At 36.9% G+C, this 27,205-nt stretch overlaps 1 protein-coding gene across 5 annotated transcripts in view; it reads left to right on the top strand.

The window, feature by feature from the left end:
- Window positions 1–27,205, top strand: part of BMP2K (BMP2 inducible kinase) — a 182,548-nt gene that overhangs the window by 113,531 nt on the left and 41,812 nt on the right. For all 5 annotated transcript variants that reach the window (XM_037014861.2, XM_037014864.2, XM_037014860.2 and 2 more), the window contains exons 8-9: window positions 25,228–25,331; window positions 26,756–26,835. In XM_037014861.2, the coding sequence (XP_036870756.2) occupies window positions 25,228–25,331; window positions 26,756–26,835 (184 nt within the window). The remainder of the gene's footprint in view (window positions 1–25,227; window positions 25,332–26,755; window positions 26,836–27,205) is intronic.

The following is a 27,205-nucleotide window of genomic DNA, read 5'->3' as shown; positions in this document are numbered from 1 at the left end:
GTCTATGGGTCTGTTCTTGTGCCAGTACCAAAATTTCTTGATTACTGTGGCTTTGTAATAGAGCTTGAAGTCAGGGAGTGTAATCCCTCCTGCTTTATTCTTCCTACTCAGGATTCCTTTGGCTATTCGGAGTCTTTTGTGGTTCCATATGAATTTTAGAACTATTTGTTCTAGTTCATTGAAGAATGCTGTTGGTATTTGATAGGGATTGCATTGAATCTGTAGATTTGCTTTAGGCAGAATGGCCATTTTGACAATATTAATTCTTCCTACCCAAGAGCATGGGATGAATTTCCATTTATTAGTGTCCTCTTTAATTTCTCTGAGGAGTGTCTTGTAGTTTTCAGAGTATAGGTCTTTCACTTCCTTGGTTAGGTTTATTCCTAGGTATGTCATTCTTTTTAGTGCAAGTGAGAATGGAATTATTTTCCTGATTTCTCTTTCTGCTAGTTCATGGTTAGTGTATAGGAAAGCAACCTATTTCTGTGTATTAATTGTGTATCCCACAACTTTACTAAATTCAGATATTAGATCTAGTAGTTTTGGAGTGGATTCTTTAGGGTTTTTTGTGTACAATATCATGTCATCTGCAAACAGGGACAGTTCAACTTCCTTGCCAATCTGGATGCGTTTTATTTCTTTGTCTTGTCTGATTGCCATGGCTAGGACCTCCAGAACTATGTTGGATAAAAGTGGGGAGAGTGGGCGTCCATGTCTTGTTCCCGATCTTAACGGAAAGGCTTTCAGCTTCTCAGTGTTAGTATGATGTTGTGTGGGTTTGTCATTTATGGCCTTTATTATGTTTGAGGTACTTGCCCTCTATACCCATTTTGTTGAGAGTTTTTATCATGAATGGATGTTGAATTTTGTCAAATGCTTTTTCAGCATCTATGGAGATAATCATGTGGTTTTTGTCCTGTTTTTTTGTTGATGTGATGGATGATATTGATGAATTTTTGAATCCTTGCATCGCTTGCATAAATTCAACTTGATTATGTTGGATGATCTTTTTGATGTATTTTTTAATTCACTTTGCTAATATTTTGTTGAGTACTTTTGCACCTATGTTCATCAGGGATACTGGTCTGTAATTTTCTTTTTTTTGTGGTGTCTTTGCCTGGTCTTGGTCTTAGAGTGTTGCTAGCCTCGTAGAATAAGTTTGGGAGTCTTTCCCCTCTTCTACTTTTTGGAAAACTTTAAGGAGGATGGGTATGAGGTGTTCACTGAGTGTTTGATAAAATTCAGTAGTGAAACCATCTGGTCCAGGGATTTTGTTCTTAGGTAGTTTTTTTATTACCAATTCAATTTCATTGCTGGGATTTGGTCTATTAATATTTTCTGTTTCTTCCTGGGTCAGCCTCGGAAGGTTGTATGTTTCCAAAAAGTTGACCATTTCTTCTAGGTGAGCCAGTTTGTTAGCATATAATTTTTCATAGTATTCTCTCCTCTAATAATTCTTTGTATTTTTTTGTTGTCTATAGTGATTTTCCTTTCTCGTTTCTTACTCTGTTTATTTGTGTAGATTCTTTTTTTTTCTTTACAATGCTGGCTAGAGGTTTATTTATTTTGTTTACTTTCTCTAAGAACCAGCTCCTGTTTTCATTGATTCTTTCTATTCTTTTATTCTTCTTGATTTTATTTATTTCTTCTCTAATCTTTATTATATTCCTCCTTCTACTGACTTTGGGACTCATTTGTTCTGCTTTTTCTAATTTTGTTAGTTGTGAGTTTAGAGTGTTCATATGGGATTGTTCTTCTTTCCTAAGGTGGGCCTGTACTGCAATATACTTCCCTCTTATCATGGCCTTTGGTGCATCCCACAGATTTTGCGATGTTGAATTATTGTTGTCATTTGTCTCCATATATTGCCTGATGTCTGTTTTTATTTGGTCATTGATTCATTGGTTATTTAGGAGCATGTTGTTAAGGCTCCATGTGTCTGTGGACTTTTTCATTTTCCTTTTGTAATTTATTTCTAGTTTCATACCTTTGTGGTCTGAGAAGTTGGTTGGTACAATTTCAATCTTTCTGAATTTACCGAGGCTCTGTTTGTTGCCTAGTATATGATCTATTCTTGAAAATATACCATGTGCACTTGTGATGAATGTGTATCCTGTTGCTTTTGGATGGGGTGTTCTGTAGATGTCTGTTAGGTCCATCTGTTCTAATATGTTGTTCAGTGCTTCTGTGTCCTTACTTATTTTCTGTATGGTTGATCTGTCCTTTGGAGTGAGTGGTGTGTTGAAGTCTCCTAAAATGAATGCATTGCATTCTATTTCCCCCTTTAATTCTGTTAGTATTTGTTTCACCTGTGTAGGTGATCCTATGTTGGGTGCATAGATATTTATAATGGTTATATCCTCTTGTTGGACTGACCCATTAATCATTATGTATTGTCGTTCTTTGTCTCGTTACTTTTTTTGTTTTGAAGTCTATTTTGTCTGATAACACGTACTGCAACTCCTGCTTTTTTCTCCCTATTAGTTGCATGCAATATCTTTTTCTGTTCTTTTACTTTCAGTCTGTGTGTGTCTTCGGGTTTGAAGTGAGTCTCTTGTAGGCAGCATGTAGACCCGTCTTGTTTTTTTATCCATTCGGTGATTCTGTGTCTTTTGATTGGTGCATTCAGACCATTTACATTTAGGGTGATTATTGATAGGTATATACTTATTGCCACTACAGGCCTTAGATTTGTGGTTACCAAAGGTTCAAGGGTAATTCCCTTATTATCTAACAGTCTAATTTAACTCACTTTGTATGCTATTACAAACACAACCTAAATGTTCTTTTTGTTCCCCTCCTTTTTCCTCCTCCTCCATTCTTTATATATTAAGTATCTTATTCTGTACTCTGTGTCCATCCCTTGATTGACTTTGGGGGTGGTTGATTTGATTTTGCATCTGCTTAGTAATTAATTGTTCTACTTTCTTTATTGTGGTTTTATTTCCCCTGGTGACAGCTATTTAGCTATAAGAACACTTTCATTTGTAGCTGTCCCTCCAAAATACACTGTAGAGGTGTTTTGTGGGAGTTAAATTCTCTCAGCTTTTGCTTATCTGGAAATTGTTCAATCCCTCCTTCAAATGTAAATAATAATCTTGATGGGTAGATTATTTTTTGTTTGATACCCTTCTGTTACATTGCATTAAATGTATCATGCCACTCCTTTCTGGCCTGTAAAGTTTTTGTCGAGAAGTCTGATGATAGCCTGATGGTTTTTCCTTTTGTATGTGATCTTTTTTCTCTCTCTGGTGCTTTTAATAGCCTTTCCTTATCCTTGATCTTTGACAAATTATTTATTATGTGTTTTGGTGTTGTCTTCCTTGGGACCCTTGTTTTGGGAGATCTATGCACCTCCATGGCCTGAGAAACTATCTTCCTACCCAGATTGGGGAATTTTTCAGCAATTACCTCCTCAACGACTCTTTCTATCACTTTTTCTCTCTCTTCTTCTTCTTCTGGTACCCCTATAATGTGAATATTGTTCCATTAGGATTGGTCACACAATTCTCTCAATGTTCTTTTCATTCCTAGGGATCCTTTTTTCTCTCTATGCCTCAGCTTCTTTGTATTCCTCTTCTCTAATTTCTATTCCATTTACTGTGTCTTGTACTACATCTATTCTGCTTTTAAATCCCTCCATTGTATGTTTCATTTCACATATGGAATTTCTTAATGATTGAATCTCCTTCCTAAATTCATCCCTGAGTTTTGAATATTTTTCTTTATGTTCATGAGCATATTTATGATTTTTATTTTGAGTTCTCCTTCAGGAAAATTGGTGAGTTTAGTTTCACTTGGGCCTTTTTCTGGTGTTGATGAAATTTTGATTTAATCCAGGTTACTTTGACATTTCATATTTGTATGTGGTGCCCTCTAGTGCCCAGAAGCTCTACTGTCTGGAGTTGCTCAGCCCCTGGAGTGATGTCAGGGATTTCAGGGGAGCGGCCCTGGTCCCTGGGAGAAGGAAAGGCTGTTCTTTGCTCCCTTGCTGCTGTCCCTGTCTCCACTGTCAGAACAAGTGGGCCGGGCCCAGTGGTATAAGCATCTGTGCTTTGTGTCTGTAGGTGCTGTTGGTGGGGTGTCCCTCTGGCTGGCCTAATGCCAGGGTAGGGACTGCTGGTTTGTGAGCCTGTGCTGGCAGGCCCAGAGGAAGGTGTAGCAGGCTGCGTATTACAGCGGGGAGCCTTGGGGCTGAGTAGGCAGCCAGCGGGCTACTAAAAGTTCCCAGCTGTTGGGCAGAGCGCACCCAACCTTGTCCACGTATCCCTTCTCCTGAGCAGCAAGCTCCATGCAATCCCTGCCCCTTCAGCAGCCCTCTCGCTGCTAGGAAGCCTCTCAGACCGCCTGCCTTTCCTTTGTCTCAAAGCAGCTCGATGTGGCTCCCTGTCCTCCACAAATGGCTGGAATCTTAGTCTCTCACCTATTCTGCCTGTCTTAGCTTTCCAACCCCACTATTCTTCAGAGCACCATGCAATGTAGATCTGTGCTTCCAAAGCAGATCTCCAGGGCTGGGTGTTCAGCAGTCCTAGGCTTCCACCGCCTCTCCACTCCATTTCTCTTCCTCCTGTCCGTGAGCGTGTGGGGGAAGGACTTGGGTCCCACCAGATCAAGGCTTTCGTACGTTATCCTATTTCATGAGGTTTGCTCTGTTCTCCAGCTGTATGCAGTCTGAAGCAGCCTTCTTTCTTGTTGCTCTTTTTGGATTAGTTGTATTAACTATATTTTCATATTTTATAGCTATATATATTATATATATATTGTGGTTTTGGCAATAGTTCTCTCTCTCATCTCTCACACTGCCATCTTTGTTCTGGGAAGGCCAGAACCTCACCCCTTTAAGACTTTTAAATTGCCTACTTTTCTTTTGAACCAAAGCAGCTGTTTTTGGGAGCCTGTTCTCAGTATTAGTCTCAGACTTTGCTTTTCAGCTTTTCTAATCTCCAGAGTATCATGCAATGTGGGTCTGTGCTGCCAGGTTAGATTTCTAGGGCTGGGTATTTAGCAGTCCTGTGCTTCCACTCCCTCCCCGCTCTGATTCTTTTCCTTTCGCTGGTGAGCTGGGGTGTGGGTAGTGCTTGGATCCCATCGGGTCACGACTTTTTACCTTACCCTTTTCTGTGAGATGTTGACTTCTCCCAGATGTAGACTGACTGGTGTACTGTTACTTCTGGTCACTCTTTTAGGAATAGTTGTATTTGCTGTATTTTCAAAATATATTTGGTTTTGGGAGGAGATTTCTGCCACACTACTCACACTGCCATCTTTTCCTCTTTCTCCTGCATACATCTATTATATAATATATCTTTCTATGTTGACAGATAGTAACTACACTAGTTGGGGTGAAGCTTTTAATTTGTCTAACTGTTGAATCACTGTGGTGTATACTTGAAACCAATGTAATATTGTATATCAACTACAATAAACAATACACTTAAAAATGAATTACATGAGATATTCAGAACTTCATTATAAAAAATAGGCTTTGTATTAGACGATTTTGCCCAACTGTAGATTAATGTAAGTGTTTTGAACATGTTTAAGATAGGCTAGGCTAAGCTCTGATGTTCAGTAGTTTGGGTATATTAAATGTGTTTTAGACTTAGGATATTTTCAATTTAAAATGGTTTTATTGGGACTTAACCCTATTGTAAGTTGAGGAGGTTCTGTACTAATCTCCATAGGTTGTTAACAGATAAAAATAGCAAGTTAATGTTTGAAGTATTTAAGGTTGCAAAATTAGAGTGGTGTTTCTCTTTTCAGGTAAGTTACTGTAAGTGTAATAATTATAAGACTGGAAGAGAAAAGGTGTCTTTATGGAAAGAAAAATAAATAGGAAAGTTTTAAGCAGGAAAATTCTTTTGACATTTCTTTCCAAAGTGTTTTCTTATTAAATTTTTTGAGCTTTTAGATTAGAGGCTCTGGTTTCCCTTTTACTTAGACCCAGGAATGGGTCCCTCATTTACCTCAAAAGTGTAAAGCTCAATGTGTAACTTGAAAAGGAACTCCATTATTGAATCTTCAGCTTGAGTCTTTACTGAAAGGCTTGGCTGTGGCTTAAGCAGCAGCATCTCCTGGAACTGCTCCTCTTGTTGGGATATGCAGGGATGTTGTTATCTTCCATAAAAAATTAGTGTAGACATAATGCAGCAGCCTGGATTGATTGTTTTTTAATCAGATGTCTTGGTATTTCAAGTGGAAATATTGTGGTGGCTTAATCATACACTGACTTCAATGCTAAGACTATTTTTGTACTCCATACTGGTGGTGTTTGTGTCAATAGAAATATTCACACAGTTAAGAGGGGCAGAGGAATATCCTATCATTTCTATGTGGCTAACTTTTTAAAAGTAGCTCTTAAATTTGCAGTATTATCCAGTTTGGTGGGAATGGCCTTGTGATGATTCATATGATCATTTTAATTGAGTAAACAAGGGTCTATTTTAGCGTCTCTGCCTTTTTTTTTAACTTAAATCACTTGATTCACTTTTGGATCAGCTATGCACATTTATTCCTTAGTCCACTGCTTCCTCTCAGGAGTACAGTTTTATAGATGATTTGGTTTTATTGTCATAAAGTAGGAGGTATTGCACACTTGAGTTGAAGTTTAATTATTGTGCGAGAAAATGGCTTTGGACAATTGTTTAAAAACTGAAGCTGTCATTCTTAGTATGTATGCCTCATGTTTAGCTATATTAGATCTGATAACTCTGTACTCCAGGTTACATCATTCTATAATTTAGGAGTACATTTTGCAATACTCATTCTCCTGGAGAGTTTGGGAAATTGTATTATTTAAATTAAATGCTCTTTTTTACATTTTGAGATTTTTTCCTTTCCTTTTTTTTGAGTTTTTTTCTTTTTTCTTTTTAAATGGATACTAATACCTGACATAACAATATTCAGATATACAAGTGTAACTATGTTCTACATATTTGGATTTCAGCCTCTTCATACTTTTAATTAGATCCGAATAACAGATGGGGCATAGGAGCTTCTCAGATAAAACTGTCAACATTAGTACTGGTGAAGCAAATTGCTGAACAAAATTTAGATGCAAAGATAAATGGGCCTGTTAATCTATATTCAGATCCCAGTCACACCCAGTCATAGGCAATGCTGAAAAACCAGGGACTTCTCTCTAAAAGGAGGCTGCCTACAAAACATAGTTTCACAGAGAACATATGTGTCCTGAGGAAAAAGTGTTCTGAGTGCAGGAACATCAAAAAGTGGTATGTTCAGGTACTCATATTTCTTTCATTTCTGTCTTAACAATTAGACAAATCACTGTCTTTCCCTTGGAGAGGAATGAATTACAGTAGTGGAGAGTGGTCACTAGCACATGGTTTTCAAACTTTTTGTGATCTATAGTAAAAAGCACATTTTAGTTATGACCTGGTACACACGCACATGCACACACACACACACACACACACACATGCACATACACAAGCAGGTATAAACTTGCTTTATACTTACTATATTAACATACTCTAATGTTTTCTATTCTTTTTATTGAAACAAATGATAGTCATGACCTTTTAAACTGATTTTATGTCACAGAATTGGGAGCAGCACAGTTAGACAAACTAAACTGGCTCCAGCAGATGTATTCCCACAAGGGAACATGAGCTAGGGGAATTAGAGGTACTTTTGTTTGCTTATAAGATGATAATGAGTTCTTAACATTAGAGGATGTTGTGTTGTGTTTAATTTGAGAGAATTACTTTTACAGATATTAGTTAGAAACCATGAAGTCTCAAATTTATTTGCGTCAGTGCTTTTCATATACTATGAAGGAAAAAATATATAGGATTGCCTTGAAGGATCATTCTTTTCCTCTCTAGATACTTAAAAATCTTTTCCTAGATTAAGCAAGGCCAAAGAAGTGTATTCTCATGTCATAGTGTTCTTTACTCCTATAGAATTTCTTGTACTGAACTGAATGTAGGTGTTATGTCACTGTTCCACATGGAAGGAATGTATGTGACATGCACCTATATCACTCTTCACAATTCCTAAAGGATATATTGTTCATTGTGTGTGAATATTCTTTAGAAAGACTCAAAGGAGAATTTATTCTTTGCCTTCAATATCAAGACTGTGCTTTTCCTTAGCACCTGGTTTATTTTTGCATTAAGGACAGTGTGGTTCATGCAGCGGATCATGGTGCTTTCTGTGTGTTGACAAAAAGTAGAGAGCTGAATTTTTGGCCTATTGTTAGAATGAAATCATATGCATCTTCTTTTTTTAATTGAAGTATCATTGATAGACAATCTTATATTGGTTTCAAATGTGGTTCAACAATTACCCATATTATCAAGTCATCACCCCTTCTAGTGTGGCTACTATCAACATAGAAAGATTTTGCAGAATCATGGACTATATTCTCCATGCTCTACTGCTGTCCCCATGACCAACTTATATTGTGATTGCAAGTTACTGTGCCCCTTTACCCCCTCCCTCTCTCCCCCTGACACCAGCCCCAACACCTCCCCCTTGGTAACCATTAGTCACTTCCTAGTGTCTGTTAGTTTACTTCTGTTTTGTTCCTCCTGTTTTGCTTTGTGTTTATATTCCACAAATAAATGAAAGCATAAGGTATTTGCCTTTCTTTGCCTGGCTTATTTAACTGAGCATAAAACCTCTAGATCCATCCATGTTGTTGAAATGGCAGGATTTGTTTCCCTTTTATGGCTGAATAATATTCCATTGCATGTATATACCACCTCCTCTTTATCCATTCATCTGTTGATGGACACTTAGGTTGCCTCTGTATCTTGGCTATTGCAAGTACTGTGGTGATAAACATAGGGGTGCATATATGAATCAGGGATTTTGTTTTCTTCAGGTAAATTCCTAGATGTGGAATTACTGGATTAAATGGTATTTCTATTTTTAGTTTTTTGAGGAACCTCCTTACTGCTGCTTTCCACAGCAGTTGCACCAATTGACAGACATTCCCACCAATAATGTAGGAGCATTCCCATTTCTCTGCATCCTTGCCAACATTTATTACTTGTCTTTTGAATAGTGGCATTTTAACTGATGTGAGGTGATTATCTCATTGTGGTTTTGATTTGCATTTCCCTGATGATTAGCAATCTGGAGCATGTTTTCATGTGCCTGTTGGCCATTTGTATTTATTCTTTGGAGAAAAGTCTGTTTAGGTCTTCCACCAATTTTTCTTTTTTTTTACTTTTACTCAAAAATGGGACCATAAACAAATACTGTTTTGGAACTTGACTTTTTTTTTTTTCAAGCAGCTGAAAAGACTCCCTCCTTTCTACCTCTATTTTTTTTTTTTTTTGAGAGGGCATCTCTCATATTTATTGATCAAATGGTTGTTAACAACGATAAAATTCTGTATAGGGGAGTCAATGCTCAATGCACAATCATTAATCCATCTCAATCCTAATTCTCATCAGTCTCCAATCTTCTGAAGCATAACGAACAAGTTCTTACATGGTGAATGAATTCATACATAGTGAATACGTTCTTACATGGTGAACAGTACAAGGGCATTCATCCCAGAAACATTCGGTTCTGATCATGCATTATGAACTATAAACAATCTGGTCAAATATGAATATTCGTTTGATTTTTATACTTGATTTATATGTGGATGCCAAATTTCTCCATTTATTATTATTGTTATTATTTTTATTTTTAGTAAACTGCTGAAGTGGTAGGTAGATGCAAGATAAAGGTAGAAAACATAGTTTAGTGTTGTAAGAGAGCAAATGTAGATGATCAGGTGTGTGCCTGTAGACTATGTGCTAATCCGAGCTAGACAAGGGCAATAGAACATCCATGGATGCAGAAGCTTTCTCTCAACACAGGGGGTGGGGGTGAGGTTCTAAGCTTCTCCACTGTTATTCCCCAATTTCTCACCTGATGGCCCCTTTGCGACTGTGCCTGTCTTAGGTTGTTCCTCCCTTGAGGAATCTTACCCCGTCTCTGGCTAACCAGTCATCTTCCAGGGCCATACAGGGAGATGTAAAGTTGATAAGTGAGAGAGAAGCCATATTATTTGAAAAGGTTAGCTTTTTACTTCTTTACACATTTATGCCCTGTGGTTTCTATGCCCAGCATTTGTCTTGAGGTATCTTTACCACATGGAGGAATTATGATACTCGGTAAATTTGATATGAGGCACGAATTCTATTTAAGGGTTGTAATTAGGAAGGAAGAAGAAAAGCTATAGAGGTAGCATATGGAAGAAAATATGGGAGGATTGATTATTTCTTTGACATATCTTCTTGTAGAGTAACTTAAGCATGTTTAGGTTTTGAACTACTAACTAACTTGCGCACACACATTAACATAATAGGAATACAGTTACATAAACAACACAGATCTATAATTACCAGCCATCTCCAGTGAAGTCAAGAAAACCATTTAGGCACCCTAGGCATTTGTGAAAATTTGTCTATGATATGATGGATATTGTCCAAGTGTACTTGAACAGTCTGAGAGAAATCAGACAAATTAAAGCAACCCATTTCTGGGAACTATTCACATCCCATATGTTATTTTAAACGTAGATAGTCTGTAGTTGTAAGATTTTGGAGCGCCACAACTTGCACTTCTCCTAATTCTTGGTTGAGTTCCAACAGTATAGATCCAGTCAAATTTGTTGTTTTACTGTATGCACAGGCCAGCTTAGATATCTCCTTCTTCATTCCAATGGCAAGTCCAGGAAATGGTGGGATGGATACAGCTACAACTGCAGCATCGCCTGGATCTTTGTGGAGGATTTTTGATGATCATCTTCTGGTATGAGTCTTTCAGAGAGTGCTGATGTTGGAAGTTCTTCTTCATATCGTATTTTAGTTCATTTTCCGGGTAGCCAAATTAGGCTTTCATCCTCTGTATAAAAACAGACAGACCCTTTGCCCATACTTTGATATGCCCTTTATACCATTGTGTAGAACTCAATGGAGGTCACCACACAGGAACTGCTTTTTTTTTTTTTTTTTTATTAAGAGAATGGAATATTATCAGAAAAGTGTACCTCTATAGCTGATCATCTGACACCCTTTAAGTGATCAAAATTAAGGATATTTAAAGCATGCATTAATTTTTGATTTACCATTAGTTTTATCCTATCAAGGAGTAACCCTCCTTTTCTTTCTTTTTTCTTTTTTAATCTTTAATCTACACTTACATGAAGAATATTATGTTTACTAGGCTCTCCCCTATACCAGGTCCCCCCTATAAACCACATTACAGTCACTGTCCATCAGCATAGCAAAATGTTGTAGAATCACTACTTGTCTTCTCTGTGTTGTACAGCCCTCCCCTTTCTCCCTCCCCCCCATGCATGCTAATCTTAATACCCCCTTTCTTCTCCCCTCCCTTATCCCTCCCTGCCCACCCATCCTCCCCGGTCCCTTTCCCTTTGGTACCTGTTAGTCCATTTTTGATTTCTGTAATTCCGCTGCTGTTTTGTTCCTTCAGTTTTTCCTTAGTTCTTATACTCCTCAGATGAGTGAAATCATTTGGTATTTCTCTTTCTCCGCTTGGCTTATTTCACTGAGCATAATACCCTCCAGCTCCATCCATGTTGCTGCAAATGGTAGGATTTTCCCTCTTCTTATGGCTGAGTAGTATTCCATTGTGTGTATGTACCACATCTTCTTTATCCATTCATCTACCGATGGACATTTAGGTTGCTTCCAATTCTTGGCTATTGTAAATAGTGCTGCGATAAACATAGGGGTGCATCTGTCTTTCTCAAACTTGATTGCTGCGTTCTTAGGGTAAATTCCTAGGAGTGGAATTCCTGGGTCAAATGGTAGGTCTGTTTTGAGCATTTTGATGAACCCCCATACTGCTTCCCGCAATGGTTGAACTAATTTACATTCCCACCAGCAGTGTAGGAGGGTTCCCCTTTCTCCACAGCCTCGCCAACATTTGTTGTTGTTTGTCTTTTGGATGGCAGCTATCCTTACTGGTGTGAGGTGATACCTCATTGTAGTTTTAATTTGCATTTCTCTGATAATTAGCGATGTGGAGCATCTTTTCATGTGTCTGTTGGCCATCTGTATTTCTTTTATAGACAACTGTTCAGTTCCTCTGCCCATTTTTTAATTGGTTTATTTGTTTTTTGTTTGTCGAGGCGTGTGAGCTCTTTATATATTGTGGACGTCAAGCCTTTATCGGATCTGTCATTTTCAAATATATTCTGCCATACTATAGGGTTCCTTTTTGTTCTATTGATGGTGTCTTTTGCTGTACAGAAGCTTTTCAGCTTAATGTAGTCCCACTTGCTCATTTTTGCTGTTGTTTTCCTTGCCCGGGGAGATATGTTCAAGAAGAGGTCACTCATGTTTATGTCTAAGAGGTTTTTGTCTATGTTTTTTTCCAAGAGTTTAATGGTTTCATGACTTACATTCAGGTCTTTGATCCATTTTGAGTTTACCTTTGTATATGGGGTTAGACACTGGTCCAGTTTCATTCTCCTACATGTAGCTGTCCAGTTTTGCCAGCACCATCTGTTGAAGAGACTGTCATTTTGCCATTGTATGTCCATGGCTCCTTTATCAAATATTAATTGACCATATATGTTTGGGTTAATTTCTGTAGTCTCTAATCTGTTCCACTGGTCTGTGGCTCTGTTCTTGTGCCAGTACCAAATTGTCTTGATTACTATGGCTTTGTAGTAGAGCTTGAAGTTGGGGAGTGAGATCCCCCCTACTTTATTCTTCTTTTTCAGGATTTGCTTTGGCTCTTTGGGGTCTTTGGTGTTTCCATATGAATTTTTGAATTATTTGTTCCAATTCATTGAAGAATGTTGCTGGTAATTTGAGAGGGATTACATCAAATCTGTATATTGCTTTGGGCAGGATGGCCATTTTGACGATATTAATTCTTCCTAGCCATGAGCATGGGATGAGTTTCCATTTATTAGTGTCCCCTTTAATTTCTCTTAAGAGTGACTTGTAGTTTTCAGAGTATAAGTCTTTCACTTCTTTGGTTAGGTTTATTCCTAGGTATTTTATTCTTTTTGATGCAATGGTGAATGGAATTGTTTTCCTGATTTGTCTTTCTATTGATTCATTGTTAGTGTATAGGAAAGCTACAGATTTCTGTGTGTTAATTTTGTTTCCTGCAACTTTGCTGTATTCCGATATCAGTTCTAGTAGTTTTGGAGTTGAGTCTTTAGGGTTTTTTATGTACAGTATCATATCATCTGCAAATAGTGACAGTTTAACTTCTTCTTTACCAATCTGGATTCCTTGTATTTCTTTGTTTTGTCTGATTGCCGTGGCTAGGACCTCCAGTACTATGTTAAATAACAGTGTGGAGAGTGGGCACCCCTGTCTTGTTCCCGATCTCAGTGGAAATGCTTTCAGCTTCTCGCTGTTCAGTATAATGCTGGCTGTGGGTTTATCATATATGGCCTTTATTATGTTGAGGTACTTGCCCTCTATTCCCATTTTTCTGAGAGTTTTTATCATGAATGGATGTTGAATTTTGTCAAATGCTTTTTCAGCATCTATGGAGATGATCATGTAGTTTTTGTCTTTCTTTTTGTTGATGTGGTGGATGATGTTGATGGATTTTCGAATGTTGTACCATCCTTGCATCCCTGGGATGAACCCCACTTGGTCATGGTGTATGATCCTTTTGATACACTGTTGAATTCTGTTTGCTAATATTTTATTGAGTATTTTTGCATCTAAATTCATCAGGGATATTGGTCTGTAATTTTCTTTTTTGGTGGGGTCTCTGTCTGGTTTTGGTATTAGGGTGATGTTGGCTTCATAGAATGAGTTTGGGAGTATACCCTCCTCTTCTATTTTTTGGAACACTTTAAGGAGAATGGGTATTATGTCTTCTCTGTGTGTCTGATAGAATTCCGAGGTAATTCAGTCCGGCCCGGGGTTTTGTTCTTGGGTAGTTTTTTGATTACTGTTTCAATTTCTTTTCTAGTTATTGGTTTGTTTAACTTTTGTGTTTCTTCCTTGGTCAGTCTTGGGAGGTTGTATTTTTCTAGGAAGTTCTCCATTTCTTCTAGGTTTTCCAGCTTGTTGACATAATGGTTTTCATAGTAGACTTTAATAATTCTTTGTATTTCTGTGGAGTCTTTCGTTATTATTCCGTTCTCATTTCTGATTCTGTTGATTTGTGTTGATTCTCTTTTTCTCTTAATAAGTTGGGCTAGAGGCTTATCTATTTTGTTTATTTTCTCAAAGAACCAGCTCTTGATTTCATTGATTTTTGCTATTGTTTTATTCTTCTCAATTTTGTTTATTTCTTCTCTGATCTTTGTTATGTCCCTCCTTCTGCTCATTTGTTCTTCTTTTTCAGTTTCGATAGTTGTGATGTTAGACTATTCATTTGGGATTGTTCTTGCTTCTTCAAGTGTGCCTGGATCTCTATATACTTTCCTCTTAAGACTGCTTTCGCTGCGTCCCAGAGATGTTGGGGCTTTGTGTTGTTGTTGTCATTTGTTTCTATATATTCCTTGATCTCTTTTGATTTGTCCATTGATCCATTGATTATTTAGAAGCATGTTGTTAAGCCTGCATGTGTTTGTTAGCCTTTTTGTTTTCTTTGTAGAATTTATTTCTAGTTTTATACCTTTGTGGTCTGAAAAATTGGTTGGTAGAATTTCAATATTTTGGAATTTACTGAGGCTCTTTTTGTGGCCTAGTATGTGGTCGATTCTGGAGAATGTTCCATGTGCACTTGAGAAGAGTGTATATCCTGTTGCTTTTGGATGTAGAGTTCTTTCGATGTCTATTAGGTCCATCTGTTCCAGTGTGTTGTTCAGTGCCCGTGTGTCCTTACTTATTTTCTGCCCGGTGGATCTATCCTTTGGGGTGAGTGGTGTGTTTAAGTCTCCTAAAATGAATGCATTGCTGTGTATTTCCCACTTTAATTGTGTTAGTATTTGTTTCACATATGCTGGTGCCTCTGTGTTGGGTGCATATATATTTAGAATGGTTATATCCTCTTGTTGGACTGAGCCCTTTAGCATTAATTATGTAGTGTCCTTCTTTATCTCTCGTTACTTTGTTTTGAAGTCTATTTTGTCTGATATTAGTACTGCAACGCCTGCTTTCTTCTCACTGTTGTTTGCCTGAAATACGGTTTTCCATCCCTTGACTTTTTTTCTGTGCATGTCTTTGGATTTGAGGTTGGTTTCTTGTAAGCAGCATAGAGATGGGTCTTGCTTTTTTATCCATTCTATTACTCTGTGTCTTTTGATTGGTCCATTTACATTTAGGGTGACTGTTGATAGATATACGTATTGCCATTGCAGGCTTTAGATTCGTGGTTACCAAAGGTTCAAGGTTAGCCTCTGTAGTATCTTACTGCGTAACTTAGGTTGCTTATTGAGCTGTTATATACACTGTCTGAAGATTCTTTTCTTCTCTCCCTTCTTTTTCCTCCTCCTCCATTCTTCGTATGTTGTGTGGTTTGTTCTGTGCTCTTTTTAGGAGTGTTCCCATCTAGAGCAGTCCGTGTAAGATGCCCTGTAGAGGTGGTTTGTGGGAAGCAAATTCCCTCAGCTTTTGCTTGTCTGGGAATTGTTTAATCCTGCCATCATATTTAAATGATAGTCATGTTTGGTACAGTATCCTTGGTTCAAGGCCCTTCTGTTTCATTGCATTAAATATATCATGCCATTCTCTTCTGGCCTGTAGGGTTTCTGTCGAGAAGTCTGATGTTAGCCTGATGGGTTTTCCTTTGTAGGTGACTTTTTCTCTCTAGCTGCCTTTAAAACTCTTTCCTTGTCCTTGATCCTTGCCATTGTAATTATTATGTGTCTTGGTGTTGTCCTCCTTGGATCCTTTCTGTTGGGGGTTCTGTGTATTTCCATGGTCTGTTCGATTATTTCCTCCCCCAATTTGGGGATGTTTTCAGCAATTATTTCTTCAAAGAGACTTTCTATCCTCTCTCTTATTCTTCTGGTACCCCTATAATAGAGATATTTTTCCTTTGGAATTGGTCACATAGTTCTCTTAGTATTGTTTTGTTCCTGGAGATCCTTTTATCTCTCTCTATGTCAGCTTCTATACGTTCCTGTTCTCTGGTTTGTATTCCTTCAATGGCCTCTTGCATCGTATCCAGTCTGCTTATAAATCCTTCCAGGGTTTGTTTCACTTCTGTGATCTCCTTCCTGACATCTGTGATCTCCCTCCGGACTTCATCCGATTGCTCTTGCATTTTTCTCTGCATCTCATCCCATTGCTCTTGCATTTTTCTCTGCATCTCCGTCAGCATGTTCATGATTTTTATTTTGAATTCTTTTTCATGAAGACTGGTTAGGTCTGTCTCCTCAGGTGTTGTCTCTGTGATCTTTGTCTGCCTGTAGTTTTGCCTTTTCGTGGTGATAGAGATAGTTTGCAGAGCTGGTACGATTGATAGGTGGAAAAGCTTTCCTTCTTGTTGGTTTGCCTCCACCCATTTTTTAATCATGTTATTTGTTTGTTTTTTGGATGTTGAGGCGTATTTGCTCTTTATGTACCTTGGATGTTAATCCCTTATCAGATGAGTCATTTATGAGTATATTCTCCCATACTCTAGGTTTCCTTTGTCCAGCTGATGGTGTACTTTGCTGCACTGAAGCCTTTTAGTTTGATGTAGTCTCACTTGTTCATTTTTGGTTTCTCCGAAAGCATATGTGTCCAGAAAAAAATTGCTCATATTATGTTCAGGAGATTTTTGCCTATGTTTTCTTAGAAGGGTTTTATGGTTTCATGTCTTTTTTTTTTCTTTTTGATATCATTAATGTAGAATTACATGAGTAACATTATGGTTACTAGAATCACCCCATTATCAAGACCCCACCCAAAACTGCATTACAGTCACTGTCCATCAGCTTTGTAAGATGCTATAGAATCAGTACTTGTCTTCTCTGTGTTGTACTGCCTTCTCTGTGCACCCCCTACATTATGGGTGCTAATCGTAAATCCCCTTTTTCCTCTTTCTCCCTCCCTCCCCTCCCATTCTCCCCAGTCCCTTTCCCTTTGGTAACTCTTAGTCCATTCTTGGATTCTGTGTGTCTGCTGCTCTTTTGTTCCTTTAGTTTTTGCTTTGTTCTAATATTCCACAGATGTGTTAAATCATTTGGTACTTGTCTTTCTCTGCCTGGCTTATTTCAATGAGCATAATACCCTCTAGCTCCATCCCTGTTGTTGCAAATGGTAGGATTTGTTTTCTTCTTATGGCTTAATAATATTCCACTGTGTATATGTACCACATCTTCTTTATCTATTCATCTACTGATGGACACTTAGGTTGCTTTCATGTCTTGGCTATGTGCCAAGGGAGCATCTTTTCATGTGCCTGTTGGCCATCTGAATTTCTTCTTTGGAAAAGTGTCAGGTTTCATGTCTTACAGTTGCGTCTTTGATCCATTTTGAGTTTACTTTTGTGTATGGCATTAGACAATAATCTAGGTTCATTCTTTAACATGTAGCTGTCCAGTTTTGCCAACACCAGTTGTTGCAGAGGCTTTCTTTTCCCCATTGTATAATTCATGGCTCCTTTATTTTATATTAGTTGACCATATATGCATGGGTTTATATCTGGGTTCTTATTCGTCATTGATCTGTGGGTCTGTTCTTGTGCCAGTACCACACTGTTTTGATTACAGTAGCTTTGTAGTAGAGCTTGAAGTTAGGGAGTGTAATCTCTCCAACTTTGTTCTTTCTCAGCATTGCTTTTTCTATTCAGGGTTTTTTGTGGTTCCATGTGAATTTTAGAACAATCTATTCTTGTTTATTGAAGAATGCTGTTGGTATTTTGATAGGGATTGCATTCAATCTCTAAATTCCTTTGGGCAGGATGGTCATTCTGACAATATTAATTCTTCCTATCCATGAGCACAGAATAGATTTCCATTTACAGGTGTCTTTAATTTCTCTCATTAGTTTCTTAGAGTTTTCAGAGTATGGGTCTTTCAGCTCCTTGGTTAAGTTTATTCCTGGGTATTTTATTTTTTTCAGTGTAATTGTAAATGGAGGTGTTATTCTGATTTCTCTTCCTGCTAGTTCATTGCTAGTATATGGGAATACATTGGATTTCTGTGAATTAATTTTGCATTCTAGAACTTTGGTGAATCCTGTTAGTAGTTCTGATAGTTTTTTGGTGGAATCTTTGGGGTTTTTTATGTATAATATCATGTCATCTGCAAACAGTGACAGTTTAACTTCTTCCTTTTATTTCTTTGCTTTTTCTGATTGCCGTGGCTAGGACTTCTAGTACTATGTTGAATAAAGGTGTTGAGAGTGGACGTCCTTGTCTTGTTCCTGATCTTAGAAGAAAAGCTTTCAGCTCTTAGCTATTAAGTGTGATTTTGGCTGTGGGTTTGTAGTATATGGCCTTTGTTATGTTGAGGTATGTACCCTCCAAACCCATTTTGTTGAGACTTTTTATCATGAATGGATGTTGAATTTTTCAGCGTGTGAAATGCTTTTTCAGCATCTATTGAGATGATTATGTGACTTTTGTCTTTTTTTTAAAATGTGATGTATGGTATTGACTGATTTATGAATATTGCACCGTCCTTGTAAACCTGGAATATATCCCATATGGTCATGGTCATGATCTTTCTGATTTTTTTAAAATTTGGTTTTCTGATACTTTATGGAGGATTTTTGTATCTTTGTTCATCAGGGATACTGGTGTATAATTTTCTTTTGTTATGCCTTTGTCTGGTTTTGGTATTAGAGTCTGGTTTTGGTATTAGAGTGATGCTGGCCTCATAGGATGGGTTTTCAAGTATTCCCTCTTCTGCTTTTTGGAAAACTTTAAGGAGGATGGGTATTAGGTCTACTTTAAATGTTTGGTGGAATTCAGCTGTTCTAGCCTGGATTTTTGTTTGCTAGGAGTATTTGATGATCAGTTCGATTTTTCTGTTAATTGGTCTGTTCATGTTTCCTGTTTCTTTCTGGGGTCAATCTTGGTAGGTTGCATTTTTATAGAAATTTGTCCATTCTAGATTGTCCAATTGATTGACATGTAATTGTATGAAATAATTCTTTGTATTTTTGTGTTATCTATTGTGATTATCCCTTTGTTTCTGACTTTATGTGTATCAACTCTTTTTTTCTTGATAAGTCTGGCTAGGGGTTTATCTATTTTGTTTATTTTTTCAGAGAACCAGCTCATGGTTTAATTGTTTTTTTTCCTATTGTTTTATTCTTCTCTATTTATTTCTACTGTAATATTTATTATGTCCCTCTTTCTACTAACTTTCGGATTCATTCATTCTTTTTTTTCTAGTTTCTTTAATTGTGAATTTAGACTGTTTATTTCGGATTTTTCTTGTTATTTGAGGTAAGACTATAGTGCTGTATACTTTCCTCTTATAACTGCCTTCTCAGCAACACACAGATTTTGGTCTGTTGTAGTTTTGTTTTCATTTGTCTCCATCTATTGCTTGATTTCTGTTTGAATTTGATCATGGATCCATTGATTATTTAAAAGCATGATTTTAGTCTCCATGTGTTATAGGCTTTTTTGTTTTCTTTGTGTAATTTATTTCTAGTCGTACAATTGTGGTCTGAGATGCTACTTGTTACACTTTCAATCTTTTTGAATTTATTGAGGCTCTTTTTGTGGCCTAATATATGATCTAGTCTAGAGACTTTTCCATGTACACTTGAGAAAAATGTGTATCTTGCTGCTTTTATGTGGGGTGTTCTGTAGATGTCTATTAGGTCCATCTGATCTAATGTAATTGTTCAGTGCCTCTGTTTCCTTATTTATTTTCTGTCTGTTTAATCTATTGATGTGACTGGTGTGTTAAAGTCTCCTAAAATGAATGTATTGCAGTCTGTTTCTTCCTTGAGTTCTGTTTGTATTTGTTTTACATGTTTAGGTGTTTCTGTGTTGGGTGTGTAGATATTTACAATGGTTATATCCTCTTGTTGGACTGACCCCTTTATCATTATGTAATGTCCTTCTTTGTTGTTACTTTCTTTGTTTAGAAATCTGTTTTGTCTGATCTAAGTACTGCTAATCCTGAGTTTTTCTCCCTATTATTTGAATTAAATATCTTTTTCCATCCCTTCACTTTTAGTCTGTTTATGTCTTTGGATCTGAAATGAGTCTCTTGTAGGCAGCATATTGATGGGTCTTGTTTTTTTATCCATTCTGCCACTCCATGTCTTTTGCTTGGTTCATTCAGTCCATTTACATTTAAGGTAATTATTGATAGATATGTACTTATTGCCATTTTGTTAGTTGTTTTCTCTTTGTTTTTATTACTCTTCTCTGTTCCTTTCTTCCTGTCTTACACTCTTCTCTTGTTATTGATGGTTTTCTTTAGTGTTGTAATTGGATTTTTCTCTTTTTTTAAAATTTATTTATTTTTGTTTGTATTTATTGTTGGCTTTAGTTTTGTGGTTACCAAAAGTTCAAGGTTAGCTTCTTTACAATATAATATTTTAAATTGATGATTACTCTATTTCAAACACAATCTGAAGGTACTTTTTTTTCTTCTTCCTCCTCTGTACTTTATTTATAAGATGTCTGTGATATAATGAGTTATAAGGAGTACATATCTGGTCATTCATATGACAAAATACATAATTTCTCAGGTATATTTTGTCTTCATCCACAGTTCCTGAAAACACTAAAGAGTCTTAAAGTTGAAATGGGTGTTCTTTGTCATGTTAATGAGAGACTTTTGCACCCCCTACCCAGGGGTGGCAGCTGGAGGTTGGATCACCAATGGCCATTTCATCAATAATGACTATGCAATGAAGCCCCCACAAAAACCCAGGAGAAGAGCTTATCTTTCTCGTTCTCTGCCCACTCTGCTTCGTTGCATCGTGCTTCTTCGTCAGAGAGATCTTCTATTCTTGGGGAACCACAATGCCTCCACATGCTAGAGCCAGGCTCCAAGCTGCACAAGGGCTAGCTTCTTTATTTGGGGTCTTGCCTTATGTCTTTCATCTGGTTGTTAACTTGTATCCTTTATTAAACTGGTAAATGTTTTTGCCTGAGTTCTTTGAGCCACTCTAGCAAATTAATCAAATCTAAGGGGGAGGTCCAATCTATAGCTGGTAGGTCAGAAGCACAGGTACTGCCTCGGGCTTGTGACCAGCATCTGGAGTGGGGAATCAGTCTTGTAGGATGGAGCCCTTAACCTGGGAATCTGGTGCTGTCTCCATGTAGTTACCATCAGAACTGAGTGTAGATCTCAGATGTCCTGCTGGTGTATCTGAGAATTGCTTAGTGTAAATGTGTGTGAAGACCCCTCCCACATATTTACACAAAATGGAATCGTGTCCAGGTACCAGAATGAAGTTATACTACTGTTAACTGCTGTGTGTAATATTGTTACTGTTGTACATATATGTAGGAAAAAAATACACTATTTCAATGTTGTAAAAAAATACACCACTTAATATTTTGTGTATCCCTTGACTGATTTTGTGTAAAGTTTATTTTGCTTCTTTTAGTTTAATTTCATACTTGCTTGGTCATTATTTGGTCTGCTACCTTTAGTATGAGTTTTTTTCACTGGTGAAAGCTATTTAACTTTAGGAACATTGCTGTCTTCAGCAGTCCCTTTAATGTATCCTGTAAGGCTGGTTTAGTGGTGGTAAATTCCTTCAACTTTTGTTTATCTAGAAAATGTTTAATCCCTGCTTCAAATTTAAATGATAATCTTGCCAGGTATAGGATTCTTGGTTGAAGGTCCTTCTGCTTCAGTACATTAAGGTTTTCATGCCACTGCCTTCTGGCTTGTAAAGTTTCTGCTGAGAATCCTCTGAAACCCTGATGGGGTTTCCTTTATATGCAATCTGTTTTCTTTCTTACTGATTTCAATACTCTCTTCTTAGCCTTTGTCTTTGCTGTTTTAATTATATGTCTTTGTGTTGTCACCCTGGGGTTCCTTTTGTTAGGGGCTTTCTGTGCTTCCAAGACCTGAGTGTCTATTTTCTTCCACAGATAGGGGAAGTTTTCAACAATTGTTTACTCAAACAGACTTTCTATCCCTTTGTGTCTCTCTTCTCTTTCCCTTACCCCTGTTAGGTGAATATTGTTTTGTTTGGCTTGTTTGCATAGTTTTCTTATCATTCTCTGTTCCTAGAGATTCTTTTTTTTCTGTGTTCCAGCTTCATTGTGTTTCTCTTTTCTAATTTCCATCTCATTTATTGTCTCCTCTATTTGCAGTAATCTGTGCAATCCTTTCATTTTATGTTTCATTTCAGTTACTATATTCTTTGTGACTCTTTTTCAGCTCTTCTGTCCCTTTTGTTGAAGTCCTCCCTGAAATCTTCCATATTTTTCTGTAAATCAGTGAGCACATTTATGACTCTTACTTAGATATTTTTATCAAGAAGATTGGTGATCTCTGTTTCATTTAGCCCTCTTTCTTATGTCTTGTCCTGTAGTTTTGTTTGGAATATATACCTTTGCCTCTTCATTTTGTCAGGGTTTCTCTGTTTCTTTCTTTGTATTAAATGGATCTGCTATGCTTCCTAGCCTATAGAGTAATAGGCATCCTTTGGTGCCCTGAAGGTCAGGATTCTTTTTGCTCTTGTGCCTGGTTCTACTTTGTGGGTCCCCCAGCTGTTGTTGGTGTGCAGTGGGCAGGACCACCTTTCTGTCTGTCTGCAGCACAGGTAATTTACCTCAACTGCTTTGTTATTTGAGCAGAAGCCTCTGTTGGAATATTTGTGATAGGGGCCACCCTCTGCTTGCCCTGCAGCAATGTCGGAACTTCAGGGTTAATGGGGTGGGTGGACTGTGTGCAGCTCTGGGGCAGGACAGGATGCACAGCACCAGGTTTCCAAATTCCTCGGGGAGGAAGGAGCTTTCAGTGCTGGCTCCTGCAGGCACTTCTCCAGTTGGGCTGAAATGAGGTGAAGAAGCTGGGAGGGTCTTCCTCCATCTGCCAGGCAGCAAAGTCTGATGCTGCTGCTGGGCCGAGTGGGTGGGCTTCCAGCAGTATTCACAAGGAGGAGCCTTTGGGCTTTGTTGCCAGCGAGGGTGATGGAGCATCTGGGGCTCCCGAGAACTTGTGACCTGTTGGGCCTAGGAAGGGCTACATAGGTATTGCCCACCTGCCATTTCTCCTTAGGTGAGAGCTCTGTCCAACTCTCACCCCTTTGGTATCCCTCCCACTGCTGGCAAGTCTTTCTAACTCCCAACTCTGCTTTGGGTGTCTGGACTGGTGGAATGTGCCTGTCCTCCAAAAGTGGCTGGGATCTCAGCCTCCGTGAGTGTTCCCAGCTGTCCCTGGTGACCAGGACTGATAATCACCAGAACCCAAAGTAATGTGGACTTGTGTGTCCAGTGTTTCTGTGCTCCTATCCCTTCCCAACTCTGTTCCTCTTTCTTTGTCTGTGGGCTGGGTTGGGGGGAGGACTTGGGTCCCACTTGACCATGGTTCTGCCATTTTACCCTTTTTTGTGTGTTATTCTCTTCTTCCCCAGGTGTAGGGTAATCTTTTGTTTTGTCTTCAGGTCGTTTTCAGGTTTAGTTGTATTTGCTGTATTTTCTTCTTTTATATGTATTTGGGAGAAGGTTTTAGCCTTGCCTTCCTACTCTGCCATCTTTTTCTCCACTCTCCACCCAACCCCCCATATGCATTTTCTTTATTGACATCATTATCCTATTTTTTGTTTTGGCCAGGGTAGGGGTCTCTCAGCCATTACTTCACCTTTTGTTCTAATTTTCTCATGTATTTAAAAAATTCTTATGCTTTACTTTAAGTTCTTTATAGGAATAATATTTTTACTTACCTATTGTTAGGATTTTATTTTAAAAGCTAAATAAACTTAACTGCTAAAATAGAAAAATCATTAATCATAATTTTGTGAATTTGAGAAATTTCTTGTGATTTGTTTGGTCTTAAAAAATTATATAAACATTTATTGTTAGAAGTCTGATTTTATCCCCATGTCATGTACTTCTGTTACTTTTAAAACATTTAATATCTCTTGGTATCAAGGTAAAATATGATTTTTGGAGGAAAAAAATAAACCTTGTTGATTGCTCAAATTGTATTTGAAGTGAGGTTTAATATAAACTAATAAATATTTGCATTAAATGTTTTCTGTTATTTACATTTGACAGTGTGATAGTAATAAATCTATTTTATAAATAATATATATTTATCTTTTAAAGTGTATAAAATCAAGTTACAGCCAGAATATATTAAAACTGAGTTCACAGTCTCCTAAATAAATTTCTAAGTTTGTGCTTAATGTCACTTGCCAAACAACTGTCTTTTTAATCAAAGTAAGTTTATCATGCTGTTCATTTTTAACCAAAGTAAGTTTATACATTGTTCAAATATTAAGGTTTATTTTGATTTATATTTTTAACTTAGCTATTTATATTCTTTGATAGCTCTATAATTTTATTAGCAAATTTCAGAATATTACCTAATTAATGCTATAAATTTTACATTAAAAATAAGTTGAGGATGATTTCTCAACTTATAAGAACTTATAAAACATTTTAAGAATTAAGAGCTAAAGAAGTAGAGTTAGGATATGGAGATATCTTAATAAAATATGAATTTTTCCGTTATTTAATTGAGTATAAATGTCAACCTTGTGAAATTGGCTGTGAAATTAGCATGTGCTAGTGGCCAGTTTGGTTAGAAAAAGGTCAGGTATTTCAAGAAAATGCTGTGTAAGTTCTTGTGAAATCTGTTTATAATATAACCATAAAACTTTGCTCATACTACTAAAGTGATGATATGGATAATGTGTTGAAATACAGATCTATGGTGAATATTGTTTCATCACTATGAGAAGAAAGTATGTTTTTGAAAAACTATAATGTCAGCCCTGTAGTACTTTGTTAAGTAGATTATTATGCACAAAACTTAATCTTCTCTCAGTGACTCAGGATTTTAAAAAATTCATAGAGGTATTTTAGAAAATAGTAAAAAAAATAAGGACCTCTACTATGGCCCTGGAACCTTCTTGAATAATTTGCCCAGTGTTCAGTAAGCTCACTTTTTGTTTGTGTCACTTTCTTAGAATAATATTAAAATTTGTTATTCATGCTTCTTGCACAGAGCTGTTCTATGACTGGTTTGTTTTTAGCTTGAGATGCTTTAAATTCATATATAAAAGAACAATTTCTATATTTTTTATAAATATTAACAAAGTTTGTTGGGATCTTCATGGATCTTTAAATGAAAGAAGTATATATTTTATCTTTTTAATGTGCCACTAAATCGCTTATGCGTTCAGTGAAACTTTCTAAGATTTTGATCTATTCTTGTAGGGTTCATGCTTGAACCAGATCCAGAGCATAGACCTGATATATTTCAAGTGTCCTATTTTGCATTTAAATTTGCAAAGAAAGATTGTCCAGTCTCCAACATCAATGTAAGTAGTTCAGATAGGATATGTATTTAAAGTCATATTATCATTGTTGGTATATATCAGTTTCAGACTTGTTTCGTGACAAGTGGTCTAACAGTGTGTTGTGATTAATATTTTTTATATAAACCTACAGTTGCCAAACTGTAGTGGGTGCACTGGGAGCTACAGTAGACTTGGGGTACTATAGGATGTTTCGCATTTTTGAGAGCAGCACAGTGACCTCTGTCTGCCACAGTGCAAACTGCTGTTATTAGGTAGTTCGGGCCTATCTGTCAAAAAACGGTGCTGTTAGATTGTTTTGGGCTGTGGGTGATGCCTAGGAGTGTCATAGATGCTAAGCACTATAAACTCTAGGAGTTTGTTTACCTTTGGTGTGAAGAGCATAGTCATCGTAAATGGAGAGACCTAGGGTTAGTTCTGTCTTTACCAGTGACCGATTATGTGTATTTTGGGAAGTTCCTTAATGTCCATTTCTTTTTCTGTAGAAGGATAATAATTGTGAGAATTACAAATAATAAATGTAAAACCTAGTACCTCATCTGTGGAAGGTACTGAGTTGGGAATAGTTAATATTATTCAAAGACTTTGAATTAAATTTAGTGTTTGCACACACTTAACTACATGAGCTTAACTGTGTATGGCAAGTCTCTGCTCATTATAATAAGGGTCTAGAATCGTCACTGATTTTAAGCCATTTTCAACTTTGTAAAGATCACTGTGGCCTGAACTTGGACTTACAGTTTTCCTTTGGGTATAACTTAATCCATCCCACCAAGAAAAAAGTTTGTACCTTTCCTTTTTGTTTTTTGAAGTCCTTACTATGCCAGTGGTAAGGTATTCTCCGTGGAAGGTGAAAGTCGGGCAGTTATACCATTCTGGTAATGAAAGTAGCTCTTTTTGACATTTGCCTGTGGACTTTTTAGCTTTTAACTCGGCAAACATTTATTTAGTACTACTCAATATTAGGCCAAATGTTATATGAGCACAAGCAAATGAATAAGGCCTTCTGCTCATTTTCTAGACTTTACAAGTCATGAAAATGATCTGCACTTTACTCATATGCTTGGTGTTTACTTCTTTTTCCAAAATGTGAAATAGTCATTGATTTACAAGTGTAAAATAATTCTTCTTTTTACCTAAGATGTACCCATTTGTAAAATGGATATATTAATATTTTTCTGTTTATTTTCCATGGGTTTCTGTGGAACATGAATATGAAAGTGACATTTGCATACCATGCAGAGTGATATTTGCAAATTATATCTGGTGAATTCATGTGAACAATTTGTAGGTACGTGAGGTGAAAGTAATAGTATCTCACAGACAGTAATTTTTTAAGCTTAAGAATATATGCCTAGCATTTTAAATAAAGCTTTCTGCAATTAAGATGAAAACTACAATGAACAGTTCTATTTTTTTCTTCCAAGAATTCTTCTGTTCCTTCAGCTCTTCCTGAACCGATGACTGCTAGTGAAGCAGCTTCTAGGAAAAGCCAAATAAAAGCCAGGTAGGCAAAATTATGCTGAAATTTCATAAGGTGTTTTTAAAAAAGAGTATGCTTCTTGTTTTTAATCAGCAAATGTCATTGATTAAATATCATCTTTACCCACAAAAAATTGTGTGTTCCTTATTGCATGTGGTGTAGAGTTTAGACAGCAAGTGTAAAATAAAATGTATTATATACAGGGTTTGTCATCAGTCTTACTTGAACTGTTTACCCTCAGTAATCAAGGAGTAATTGTGTAACCAGTGATGTTACATTGGGTCATTTTGGCATTACATTACAATGTCACATTAATTACAGTGTTAGAGTAGAGTCAAATGGGAACTTTATGAAATTTTGTTATGAGTTCATAGCTAGTATTTTTTTTTAACTT

Source organism: Manis javanica, chromosome 5 (assembly GCF_040802235.1).
Source record: "Manis javanica isolate MJ-LG chromosome 5, MJ_LKY, whole genome shotgun sequence".
In the NCBI taxonomy this organism is placed as follows: domain Eukaryota; kingdom Metazoa; phylum Chordata; class Mammalia; order Pholidota; family Manidae; genus Manis; species Manis javanica.
This window is presented reverse-complemented; position numbering and strand designations above follow the sequence as displayed.